We start from the raw sequence: 13,760 nt of genomic DNA, 5'->3' as shown, positions 1-13,760 counted from the left end.
TTTGCTAGTGCGCAAAGAATTGTAGAAGCCTGCTGAGGTTGATAATACAGGTGTAACGGACTGATCTGGTGTGATCAAGATCTTATAGTGCTAGTCAGAAGTTTCTGTTAGCAAGAAAACTATAGTGGATAATCTCACACGAGGTGTGGGGACTGGAAGTAGCCGGGTTTGGTGAACCAGGATAACTCTCCTGTGTTATTCTTCTTTCTCTCTCTCTTTATTTAAAGTTACACAACACACACACTTTATCACACTTACATTAATCTCCAGAACATTCTGGTCCAAGATAAAACATTTACTTAAATATTTAACTAAGGTTTAAAATCAGCATATAATATTGTTTTATCATTCTGTCATCATTCTCCAGAACATTCTAGTCTTTGTTAAAATAAACTTATATTTTAACTTAACATCATTTTTCTCATTCTGCTTATAATCATTCTTTAGAACATTCTGTTTTGATTAAATTGTTATATACTCTAAACTTGTTGAACTAACGTACACCAAGAACATTCTTGAGTATATAAATCCAAACTTAACTTTCAGGAATAATTTTTAAAAGGGTCACAATTCAAACCCCCCCTTTCTTGTGACGTTTATTGCTACTTCAATTGGCATCAGAGCCTGGTTTCTACAAAAACACCTAACAAGTGTTGGAGGAAAAGATTCAGGAAGAAGGCAATGTCAAAAGAAAAGTATATACCAGAAGGTCTATCATGCACAAGACCACCATTCTTCAATGGAAAGAACTATTATTTCTGGAAAGGAAAAATGGAACTATTCCTCAGATCCCAAGATGTGGATATGTGGAAAATAATCACAAATGGGAATCATGTACCCGTGACAACTGATGCAACAACAAAGGTGGAAACAATTACACCAGAAGCATCATGGTCAAAAGAAGATAAAGAAAAAATACTCCTAAACTCTAAAGCTCGACTCTTTCTATCATGCGCACTAAGCATGGAAGAAAGTGAAAGAGTTGATGAATGTGATACTGCAAAACAGGTTTGGGACACTCTAAAAATCCATCATGAAGGAACTAGTCACGTAAAAGAAACAAGAATAGACATTGGTGTAAGAAAATTTGAAATCTTTGAAATGAACGAAGATGAGAACATTGATGAAATGTACTCCAGATTCACATCCATTGTGAATGAATTAAGATCACTTGGAAAAACTTATACCACTCATGATCGGATAAGAAAAATATTAAGATGTCTTCCAAGCACATGGAGACCCATGGTAACTGCAATCACACAAGCTAAAGACTTAAACTCTTTAGCCCTTGAAGATCTCATTGGATCATTAAAGGCTCATGAGACGTTACTTCAAGATGATAAACCATCAAGGAAAGGAAAGATGGTTGCTCTCAAAGCATCTCAAAGCGAACAAGAAGATGCCATTACACAAAGCGAAGGAATCAAAGAATCCAATGAAGAAGGAAACATCCAAGGAGAAGCAGAAGACGAACTAGCTCTCATCACAAAGAAGATTCAAAGAATGATGAGAAGAAGAGATCAGATAAAGAAATACTTTCCTAACAAGAAAGACAACTCAAAAGGAGAAATTGACAAAAGTCAAGTAACCTGCTTCGGATGCAACAAACTAGGGCATTACAAAAATGAATGTCCATTAAACAAGAAGACTCAGAAGAAATCTCCCTACTCAAAATCGATGTTTACATGGGATGATCTTGAAGAACCAAAAGATGAAGACACTGAAGCCAACATGGTTCTAATGGCGAATTCAGAAAACGAAGAGGTAATTCTTTTTGACCAACCTCAAGTATACAAAGAGTTAGAAAATAAATTTGATAGTCTTCTATTTGATTCAAATTTTTTAACAAACAAATGTCACTCTTTACAAAAAGAAATTTCTGATTTAAAGGAAGAAAAAGAAAAGCTTCAAACTTTGAATAATGATCAAAAGAAAACTATTCAAAGTTTACAAGATTCTTATTTTCAAGCAACTGAAAAAATAAAAGCCTTTGGAAAAACCAAACTTCCTGAAAACTCTAGGAATGAAAATATTGTTCTTAAAAGAGAAGTCAAAGAACTTAGAAATGATCTTTCACAGTTTATAAAATCAACAGAAACATTTCAAAAAATTGTAGGTTCACAAATGGCAGAATTTGACAAAACTGGTTTAGGTTTTAATCAAATTTATGAAAAGTGTCTTATACCACAAAAATTAAAATGTTCATTCTGTAAGAAACAAGGACATCATGAATCTATTTGTTTTCATAAAAAGAGAAAACAAGAAATAAAAATAGATCAGACTATCTCAGAACATTCTCAAGAACATTCTTCTTCAGTAAAAAGAAAAGAATGCTCATATTGCAAAAGATTAGGTCATCTAGAAGTAAACTGTTTTCTCAAGATTAAACACCTTGAGATTTGTGAAGCTAACCAAAAAGGACCCACATCTTCATGGGTACCTAAGGAACCACTAACTCAAAATGCAGGGATCCTCACAAGATGCAAGAACAAAGCCATGGTACTTGGACAGTGGCTGTTCTAGACACATGACTGGGGATAAACAATGCTTCATCTCCTTCGTAAAAAAGGAAGGAGGTCTAGTAACCTTTGGAAATAATGACAAAGGACAAATTAAAGGTAAAGGTATTATTGGTAAGAAAGACTCTGCAAAAATTGAGGATGTTCAATATGTTGAAGGTTTAAAACACAATCTATTAAGCATAAGTCAATTATGTGATAGTGGATTTGAAGTTGTTTTTAAACCTAACATATGTATAGTAAAACATACATCCTCAGGTAAGATTTTCTTTACTGCATCTAGAAAGAAAAACCTATATGCTTTATACTTAGATGATATTCCAGCTGAAACCTGTTTTATGACTCTTGAAAAAGATAAATGGATTTGGCACAAAAGAGCTGGACATATAAGTATGAAAACTATTTCAAAAATATCTAAACTGGATCTTGTAAGAGGACTTCCAAAAATTGATTTTGAAAAAGATAGGATATGCGAAGCTTGTACAAGAGGTAAACAAGTTAAAAGCAGTTTTAAAACAAATGATTTTATTTCAACCAAAAGACCTCTTGAACTACTTCACATAGATCTATTTGGTCCTGTTAGAACCGCCAGTTTAAGTGGAAAACAATATGGTTTTGTTATTGTTGATGATTTTTCCAGATATACTTGGGTTCTATTTTTAAAACATAAAGATGAAGCATTTGAAGCATTCAAAACTTTTTGTACATTAGTTCAAAATGAAAAGGAATCCAAAATCATTTCAGTAAGAAGTGATCATGGAGGAGAATTTGAAAATGCATTCTTTAAAGACTTCTTTGATGAAAAAGGAATTTTTCATAACTTCTCATGTGCAAGAACTCCACAACAAAATGGAGTTGTTGAAAGAAAAAATAGAACTCTTCAGGAAATGGCAAGAACAATGCTAAATGAGTCCAACGTAGAAAAATACTTTTGGGCTGAAGCTATAAATACTTCTTGCTATATCATAAACAGGGTTTCAATTAGAAAAATTCTAAACAAAACCCCATATGAACTCTGGAAAAATATAAAACCTAACATTTCATATTTCCACATTTTTGGATGTTATTGTTATATTTTAAATGATAAAGAAAATCTAGGAAAGTTTGATTCAAAATCAGATAAAGGAATATTTTTGGGATATGCAACAAATTCCAAAGGATATAGAATTTATAATTTGAAAAATCAAACCATGGAAATTAGCATGCATGTTATTTTTGATGAGTTCGATGATTTAATAATCAACAAAGAAGATGAAGAAGAAATCTCTCAAAAGGAAGATGATAACATTCAAGAACATTCTCCACAAGTTCTTCCAAGAAGCTGGAGAACCATTGGTGATCACCCTCCTGAACAAATCATTGGAGATACATCTGATGGAATAAGAACAAGACGATCATTCATAAATAATGATGTCAACATGGCAATGATCTCTCACATTGAACCAAAGAACATACAAGAAGCAATATGTGAAGAATCATGGGTAAAAGCCATGGAAGAAGAACTCTCTCAATTTGAGAAAAATGAAGTATGGAACCTTGTTCCTAAACCTCAAAATCAATCCATCATTGGAACAAGATGGGTATTTAGAAATAAACTAAATGAAGAAGGAAAAGTTATCAGAAATAAAGCTAGATTGGTAGCACAAGGGTATAATCAACAAGAAGGTATTGATTACGATGAAACTTTTGCTCCGGTAGCCAGGTTAGAAGCAATTAGAATTCTTCTTGCATATGCATCTCATAAAAATATTAAGTTATTTCAAATGGATGTCAAAAGTGCCTTTTTAAATGGATTTTTAAATGAGGAAGTTTATGTTCATCAACCTCCTGGTTTTGAGAACGCAAATAAACCTAATCATGTGTTTAAACTCACAAAAGCACTATATGGTCTCAAACAAGCTCCTCGAGCTTGGTATGAAAGGTTAAGTACATTCTTAATCAAAAATAATTTTTCTAGAGGAAAAATAGATACAACTCTTTTTAGAAAAGATGACAACACAAATTTTTTAATTGTTCAAATTTATGTTGATGACATTATATTTGGTTCAACAAATGAAAAAATGTGCGATGATTTTTCCAATCTCATGCAAAGTGAATTTGAAATGAGTATGATGGGAGAATTAAGATTCTTTCTTGGCTTACAAATTAAGCAAGAATCAAATGGCATTTTTATTTGTCAAGAAAAATATATAAAAGATCTTCTCAAAAAATATAAAATGAATGAAGCCAAAATAATGGCAACTCCCATGCATCCAACATCTAACCTAGATAAAGATGAAAATGGAAAAACTATTTCTGAAAAAGAATACAGAGGAATGATTGGATCTCTGTTGTACTTAACTGCCAGTAGACCAGATATTGTTTTTGCTGTTGGTTTATGTGCACGTTTTCAAACTTCTCCAAGAGAATCCCATTTAACTGCTGTAAAAAGAATTTTTAGATACCTAGTAGGTACTACTGATCTTGGCCTTTGGTATAGCAAAGGTTCTTGTTTTGATCTTATAGCATACTGTGATGCTGACTATGCTGGAGACAAAATAGAAAGAAAAAGCACAAGTGGAGCATGTCAGTTTCTTGGGAATGCACTTATAAGTTGGTCATGCAGAAAGCAAAACACTATTGCTCTGTCAACTACAGAAGCAGAATATGTGTCAGCAGCCAACTGTTGTTCTCAAGTTCTTTGGATTAAAAATCAACTTGAGGATTTCTCTATAAGGTACACAAATATTCCAGTATTTTGTGACAATACAAGTGCAATAAATTTATCAAAGAATCCCATTCAACATTCAAGATCAAAACATATTGAAATTAAACATCATTTCATTAGACATCATGTTAATAAAAAGGAACTTGAATTAATTTTTGTTGATACAAAAAATCAATTAGCTGATATCTTTACTAAACCTTTAGTTGAGGATCACTTTAATTTTATTAAAGAAAAATTACACATTATTCAAAATCCTTGCAAAAGGTCCAAATAGGAAGAGTCTTCTCTTCATCAGAATGTTCTAAAAACATTCTTGAAAGAAACACCCTCCAAGACAGACTTGTGGGACACGTCTCAACCATGTCCTTTCAAAATAGTTTCTTCTATTTAAACCTAGTCTCTAGGTAGAAAAGAAATTACCAATATCAAGAAAAATTACAACTCATTAATGCTCTTGTTCCCTCTCTCATCATTAAACCACTAAAAGTCACTTCTCACCTTTTTCCCTCTCCCAAAACCGGTTTCTACTTTCTCTCTCTAAAACTTCCCACTCTCTTCTTTCTCTGAACCGTCTCATCTTCTTCTCTCAAACCACCACCGTACACCACTTCCTTCACCTCACATGGCTCGAACCAAAGGTGCCGGAAGCACTAACCCTGACAACTCATCTCCGCTTTCACCATCTCCAACTCGTTCTCCTTCTCCACCGTCTCCTCCGACGAAACCACCGTCATCCCCCACATCACCACGTATTGATTTAACTCCACCACCAACCAAAGAAACTACTCCATTCGAAACTCCACCACAATCTCCGCTCAAAAACACTGTTGAACAAACCATGCAAGATGGTTATCTCACCACCGAAACCACACCAGAAAAAACTCCATCGAAGAATGATGAAGAACTTCCCTTCATCCCTGACCCAGAATCTTTCCATCCACTTGCGATGGTTGTGTATGTTGAACCACAACCAACATTTGTCAACCTCAATCTCAACCCACCAACAGAAGCGGTTGAAGAACAACAAACCGCTCCTCAGGAACCTCCAAACCTGAACAAAATGGCTCCTCATCTCAGGAACGCCACTAAAAGGAAGATGCCTCCAAAGAAGGCTAAATCTGCTCCTAATCCAAGACCTAGAAAATCTCTAAGGCTTCGCTCTACAGTTGGAACAAGGAAAACCAACAGTGTGGACACAACTGTCCATGAAATCTCTGATTCAGATGAAGAAACTGAACCACCTACCCCTTTGGTTGAGAAAACTCCTTCTCCTCTTAAGCCTAAGCCTAAGAGTAGCAAAAAGGTCTCAAAACCTTCTGTTAAGGCTTCTATACCAAAACCAAAGCCTAAACCAACTGTGAAGGACAAAGGAAAACAGAAGCAAACTGTTGAACCAGATCGTTCTCCAGAAGGCTCTTCAGAAAGCTCTTCAGATGAAGATGACAAACTGTCTTCAGATTATTCTCCAGAATGTTCTCCAAAGCGTAAAACTACCTCAAAACCAAAGAACATTAAAATCTCTCAAGGAAAGAAGGTACCCCTGTTTGATCCAACATTGAAAAAGGATTTCAAGAAGAAATGGGAAAACAGGTCTATTGGAATTGGAAGGTATTATGACTTTGTCAAACTTGAAAAAGACAAAGTTGATCTTAAGGAATATGTGGATGAGCAAGGCTGGACCAAATTTCTTCAACTTCGTGAGAGACACTACCCAAAGCTTATTCAAGCTTTCTACTTCATGGCAGAAGCATACCCTGAGGAAAGCCTGATAGTGTCTAGGATCAAGGATGTTGAGATTCGTCTCACTCCACAGGTAATCTCTGACATTCTTGGTATCTCTAATACTGGTCGTACTGTTTTTGGTGATGATTGGTTTGAAAAACTCGAAGTAGATTCTGAGAATGTTCTCAAACTCCTTTTCAAACCAAATGTCACTGAGTTTGTTTCTTCGAACCTTCTGCCTAAACCAAAAATGTTCCATGGTATAAGTCAACACTGTGTCTTACCTAGAAATGGCAATTTTCAAAATGTAAGTCCAAATGATCTTTTAGTCATGTATCATCTCTACATGAAAGAAAAATTGAGTCTACCTCATATCATAATTCATAACATGATCAATGTCATTCAATCTCGAAACAAAAAGTCATGTCTGCCATATGGAATGGCTCTCACTAAAATCTTCATCAAAAATCATGTTCCTTTTGAGGGTGAACAATCTCTATTTGAGTATTCTCAATTCACCCCAAAAAATCTGAGTCACATGAAGCAGGAACCTGATGTTGAGCCTCAAACTGACCTCAAAAGAAAGAGGAAAGATGAGTCTGCTCTGCAAAATCCTGTTCCAGAAAATGCCTCTGATGAACACTGCATCCCTCCAGAATGTTCTCCAGAACGTTCTCCTGTGATGGAGGAGGATCAGGAATTGCTTGCTAATTTTGGCAACAATGCATCTTTCTCGAAAGTCAAAGCTTCTGAGATCCTTCAAAGCCTCACAGAAAAACCCCCGGTCACAAAATCATCAAACTTGTTTATCTCTCCACAAAAGCATGAATATTCTGCTTTATTCCAACCTGACTCGGTGGACAAACTCTTTGCTCCACAAGGTTTTGATACATCTGTCCAGATGGATTCTTTCAAATCTCTTCAAACCAATCTCACTTTTCCTTCAAGGTTTACTGAGTCTCCTTCTATGGCACAAAGGATTGTTGAGAACAATGAAAGGCCAACTAAAAGGTCTAAAGTTGAGAAAGATTGCAGCAAGACACGTAATGATCTGACTAGGGTTATTGAAGGGAATAATGCTATTTTGCATTATCTGTCTTGGCTGACTTATGAAGCTACTCTGTCAAGGAAATGGAAGAACACCATGAGTGACAAGAATGAGGTACCTAAACCTGAACAGAATCCCTTTCCTGTTCCCATGTATCCCATGTTTATGCCTACCATCTCTTCATCATCTGATGCTTCCTCACCAACCATTCCACCTGCTGCTACTGCTCCTGTTGCTGCTGCCCCTTTTCATGATGACAAAGGGGGAGATGATTTAGGGGAGTTAGGGGAATACCAATTAGGAGGACCAGGAAAACAGCTAGGATCTAGGGAAGAATAGATTGCTGCTTATGCTGTTTTATTATGTTATTTTGATGTTTTAAAAACTCTGTTTTTATTTCTCTATTTATGCTTTTAAATATGTCTGAACAAGGATCAAAACTGCTGCTAGTATATGCGCAGGTGAACATTGCATTTTGGTGAATCTCTGATGTTTTGATATGAATCCTTGTATTGATCTTTATGATCTTTTTATCTAAATGAATATGTTGGTTATGTTATATATTCTCATGTTTGCATATAAATCTTGAATGCATGAATTGAGGGGGAGTTCTTTGATAAAATTATCAAACTCAATTGCCATAAACAAATTCTGGAAATACTCTCAAAATGGCACAAAATTTTAGTTGCTAAAGTTGAGGGGGAGTTTTTAACAAATTTTTCAAAAACTCAAATCAAAATCAAAATAAATTATAAATGTTTGTCATCATCAAAAAGGGGGAGATTGTTGAGACAAAATCCTTATTTGATGTTTTAAAGATTACAAACATATTATATTTATTTAATCTTGTTATCTACTAATTCATTTTGTGAGAATTTGTTTCATGAGAACAATCTGAGAACGTTCTGGCAAATACGATGAAAATGAAACAGTACATCAAAAGTGAACAAGTCTGCACAGCAAGAAAGCATGGCAAAATAGCATTTAATAAATGTCTCTTGGGCCTTAGGAAAAGGGTTCGACCCATTTGGATCCAAGAAGCCCATTAAAGAATAAATGCACATGGCTTAAAGCATGACATCACTAAAACAAAGGACAATGACATCATCTGCATTGGGCAACAAGTTATACAGCTCATAACAGCTGGTTATCTCATGCGCAAGCAAGCAACAGTGCTGTAAAAGCCAGGCTGTTCATACAGAACATTCTGAGAACGTTCTGGCTATTTTAAAGAAGAAAAGAGAAATCAATTGAGTCTTTGGACAGCTATCAAAAACGTGTCCAACAGCTCTATTTTCTCCCTTGATCACCAAGACACTCCTCACCTATAAATACAAGGGCCTTTGAAGGTTATAAGCAAGAGTTTTGCAAGCTAATATCTCTCTAAGTGAAAATCATCACTACAAACAAAGCTCTTCGCAAACAAAGCAAATTCCAAGCTCTCTCACTATATCTCTTGGATCTTCTCTTTCGAATTTGCTATTGTAAAACTCAAACTACGAGTTGAGTATTTTATTTGATCCACACAAATCTCATTATACAAAGTGTGTTGTATTCTTCTCAAGTCTATTGGGCTTAATAGTTTGAGGTAGAAAATTCCAACCTTTCTTTTGCTAGTGCGCAAAGAATTGTAGAAGCCTGCTGAGGTTGATAATACAGGTGTAACGGACTGATCTGGTGTGATCAAGATCTTATAGTGCTAGTCAGAAGTTTCTGTTAGCAAGAAAACTATAGTGGATAATCTCACACGAGGTGTGGGGACTGGAAGTAGCCGGGTTTGGTGAACCAGGATAACTCTCCTGTGTTATTCTTCTTTCTCTCTCTCTTTATTTAAAGTTACACAACACACACACTTTATCACACTTACATTAATCTCCAGAACATTCTGGTCCAAGATAAAACATTTACTTAAATATTTAACTAAGGTTTAAAATCAGCATATAATATTGTTTTATCATTCTGTCATCATTCTCCAGAACATTCTAGTCTTTGTTAAAATAAACTTATATTTTAACTTAACATCATTTTTCTCATTCTGCTTATAATCATTCTTTAGAACATTCTGTTTTGATTAAATTGTTATATACTCTAAACTTGTTGAACTAACGTACACCAAGAACATTCTTGAGTATATAAATCCAAACTTAACTTTCAGGAATAATTTTTAAAAGGGTCACAATTCAAACCCCCCCTTTCTTGTGACGTTTATTGCTACTTCAATAAGAATGTATTACATTAATCATATCATCTTGACATTAATATATAGTTTGAAAATCGTACATTTTACATTAGATATCATACATTATGAAATACTATAAAAACGACATTTGAAGTGACATTAGTATTTTCACATTCATCATTGGTTATCATCAACCTTTTTTTTTAACGTATTCAACCCATCTCTTAAAGTAACTCTTGTTAATAGTCATTACAAATAAAACAAACAAAAATTGACTCCTTTGCTTGATCCAAGCCTTACACCAATTCCATATTAAGTTTGTGCTTGTGTGGCAAGAGTTTGTAATTCCCCTCATTAACTCCTATCATGACATTCTCTAGCTTATATGTTCCTCCTTCTTCAACCATTCCTTGAATCGTTGACACCAGGAACTTATGAACAATGGCATGGATCCGTCCTCGCTAAACAAAAAATAACATGTCATTAACATAAACCATAGTATATGTTATCGTAGTGGCAACTTGAAAAAAGGATCATTTATTTATACAATCGATTTATATAATATACCTTCTCATCAACCAATATCATGTTCATGAAGATGATATCGTCTGGATTTTCCTTATCACGGATCAGCCATATATGAGCAACACAGACAATCAACTTCAAATCCTTCTTTCCACCTGTCACAGCTGAAATGGGGGTGAAAATGTTTGCCATATTAGCAAGTGCAAGAAAGAGTTATATTTGCTTGATTTTGCTTAAAGTCGAGAATGGCTGTATTAGCACAACTAAGTGGTATTTAAATAGGTAATTGGCAATTCTCTTCGTTAGTTTCAAATGTGATTATTAATCATAGTTTTCTATGGGTAATAATTACTATTCAAAAGTTTTTGATTGCCATTAACTACGTTCTTGATTGCCATTAACACTACGTCATAATTACTATTCAAAATCGAATCAACCTTGATACGTGTTATTTTTTGAAATAAGTACGTCATAATTGCTTTTAATAGGTAATAATTGGTAGAGTGGTTAGTGCATACACCCTCCGGTCACTATTATAAGCAAAAAACAATATTGTAGATTCATTCATTTAATGATGTATGTGGTCTTTATTATAGACCACATACATCATTAAATGTATGAATCCAAAATGTTGATTTTTGCTTATAATAGTGACCGGAGGGTGAAATGCATAAAAGCAATTAAAAGTAATTCCTATACGAAAATATTCGACTTTCATGTTTTTAATTGTCATTAACGACGTTTTCAAGCCAATAACTACATTCTTAATTGCCTTTAACAGTACGTAATAATTACTATTCAAAATCGAATCAACCTTGATACGTGTTAATTTTTGAAATAAGTACGTAGTTAATTGCTTTTAATAGGTAGTAATTGGTAGAGTGATTGGTGCATAATGCATAAAAGCAATTAAAAGTAATTCCTATACGAAAATATTCAACTTTCAAGTTTTTAATTGTCATTAAAGACGTTTTCAAGCCATTAACTACGTTCTTAATTGCCATTAACAATACGTAATAATTACTATTCAAAATCAAATCAACCTTGATACGTGTTAATTTTTGAAATAAGTACGTAGTTAATTGCTTTTAATAGGTAGTAATTGGTAGAGTGATTGGTGCATAATGCATAAAAGCAATTAAAAGTAATTCCTATACAAAAATATGCGACTTAAAAGTTTTTAATTGTCATTAACGACATTTTTAAGCCATTAACTACGTTCTTAATTGCCATTAACAATACGTAATAATTCATATTCAAAATCGAATCAACCTTGATACGTGTTAATATTTGAAATAAGTAGGTCATAATTGCTTTTAATAGGTAGTAATTGGTAGAGTGATTGGTGCATACTTTAGTGGTAAAATTCGAGGGAATTTTCACCTTGAAACGCATATCTTCCTATCACTCTATATCGGATAGCACATTATAGTGTAAAAAAATGCATGCGTGAAACATTGAAATGTCAGTAGAATAATGTGATAGGAATTAGTGTATGCGTGAAACAGTAAAAAATGTATGTGTGAAACATTTTCAATTGCCGCTTTCTAAGGGATGTTTATATTATTTCTGATTAGCAATAAGTGTAGGGGAATTAGTTATTTCTGATTAGCAATTAGTGTATAGGAATGTTGACCGACTTGATTAGGCTTTAATACGTATTCAATTGCATTAACGAAGTGAGAGAACTTTTTTCAAGTTTGAATAAACGGATGTGATCAAGTGCTTGAACGGATGAGATTACTCGAGCAAGTAGTACATGTTTAGGAGGGAAAAAAGCTAGGGAATTAGGGCAAAGTAGGGAGGATTAGGGCAAACATGATAGCCAAGCAAATCTAGCTTTTATAATAAAGGATCAAAACATATAATATACCTTCTCATCAACCAATATCATGTTCATGAAGATAACATCGTCTGGATTTTCCTTATCACATATCAGCCATATATGGGCCACACGGACAATCAACTTCAAATCCCTCCTTCCACCTGTCACAGCTGAGATGGGGGTGAAAGTGTTTGCCATATTAGCAAGTGCAAGAAAGAGTTATATTTGATATATATTTGCTTAAAGTAGAGAATGGTTGTAATAGCACAACTAAGTGGTATTTAAATAGGTAATTGGCAATTCTCTTTGTCAGTTTCAAATGTGAATAATCGTAGTGTTCTAAAGGTAATAATTACTATTCAAAAGTTTTTAATTGCCATTAACGATGTTTTAAAGTCATTAACTACGTTTCTAATTGCCATTAGCACTACGTCATATTCAAAATCGAATCAACATTCCCTCAAAAAAAAAAGAAATTTGAATCAACCTTTAAACAGCAATAATTTTTTGAAATAAGTATGTCATAATTGTATTTAATAGGTAGTAATTGGTAGAGTGGTTAACCATGATATGTGTTATTTTTCAAGCCATTAATTACGTTCTTAATTGTCATTAACAGTACGCAATAATTACTATTCAAAATCAGATCAACCATGATATGTGTTATTTTTTGAAATAAGTACGTCATAATTAATTTTAATAGGTAGTAATTGGTAGAGTGATTAGTGCATATTTTAGTGGTAAAATTCGAGCGAAATTTCACCTTGAAACGCATATCCTCCTACCACTCTGTATCAGATAGCACAATATGGTGTAAATAATCCATATGTGAAACATTGAAATGTCAGTAGCCTAATGCGACAGGAATTAGTGTATGCGTGAAACAGCAATGCGTGTATGCGTGAAACAGCAAGGCCTAAAAAATGTATGCGCGAAACATCTTCAATTGCCATAAACTTAGGGATGTTTATGTGTATGCGTGAAACATTTTTAATGGTCATTAACGACGTTTTCAAGCCATTAACTACGTTCTTAATTGCCATTATAAGTGAACATTAATAGGTATTCAATTGGCAGTAATTGGTAGAGTGATTAGTACATGTTTCGACTTGATTAGGCTTTAATAGGTATTCAATTGCATTAACGAAGTGAGAGAACTTTTTTCAAGGTCGAATAAACGGATGTGATCAAATGCTTGAACGGATGAGATTACTCGAGCAATTACTACATGTTTA

General features: G+C 34.0%; 1 protein-coding gene and 1 pseudogene across 1 annotated transcript; one reads left to right on the top strand and one right to left on the bottom strand.

Annotated features, from left to right (window-relative positions):
- The first annotated feature begins 681 nt into the window (after positions 1 to 681).
- On the top strand, positions 682 to 2,541 carry LOC146951978 (uncharacterized; annotated as a pseudogene).
- Positions 2,542 to 10,364: 7,823 nt separating this feature from the next.
- Positions 10,365 to 11,077, bottom strand: LOC146951977 (uncharacterized). The gene is made up of 2 exons (XM_085757168.1): positions 10,743 to 11,077; positions 10,365 to 10,636 (listed from the first exon to the last, which is right to left on the bottom strand). The coding sequence occupies exons 1-2, from the start codon at positions 10,890 to 10,892 to the stop codon at positions 10,472 to 10,474; spliced, it is 315 nt and encodes a 104-aa protein (XP_085613294.1). The 5' UTR covers positions 10,893 to 11,077; the 3' UTR covers positions 10,365 to 10,471.
- Between the last annotated feature and the right edge of the window lie 2,683 nt (positions 11,078 to 13,760).

Source organism: Medicago sativa, chromosome 1 (genome assembly GCF_051527215.1).
Source record: "Medicago sativa cultivar Bolivia chromosome 1, Bolivia_mono, whole genome shotgun sequence".
Taxonomy (NCBI): domain Eukaryota; kingdom Viridiplantae; phylum Streptophyta; class Magnoliopsida; order Fabales; family Fabaceae; genus Medicago; species Medicago sativa.
This window is presented reverse-complemented; position numbering and strand designations above follow the sequence as displayed.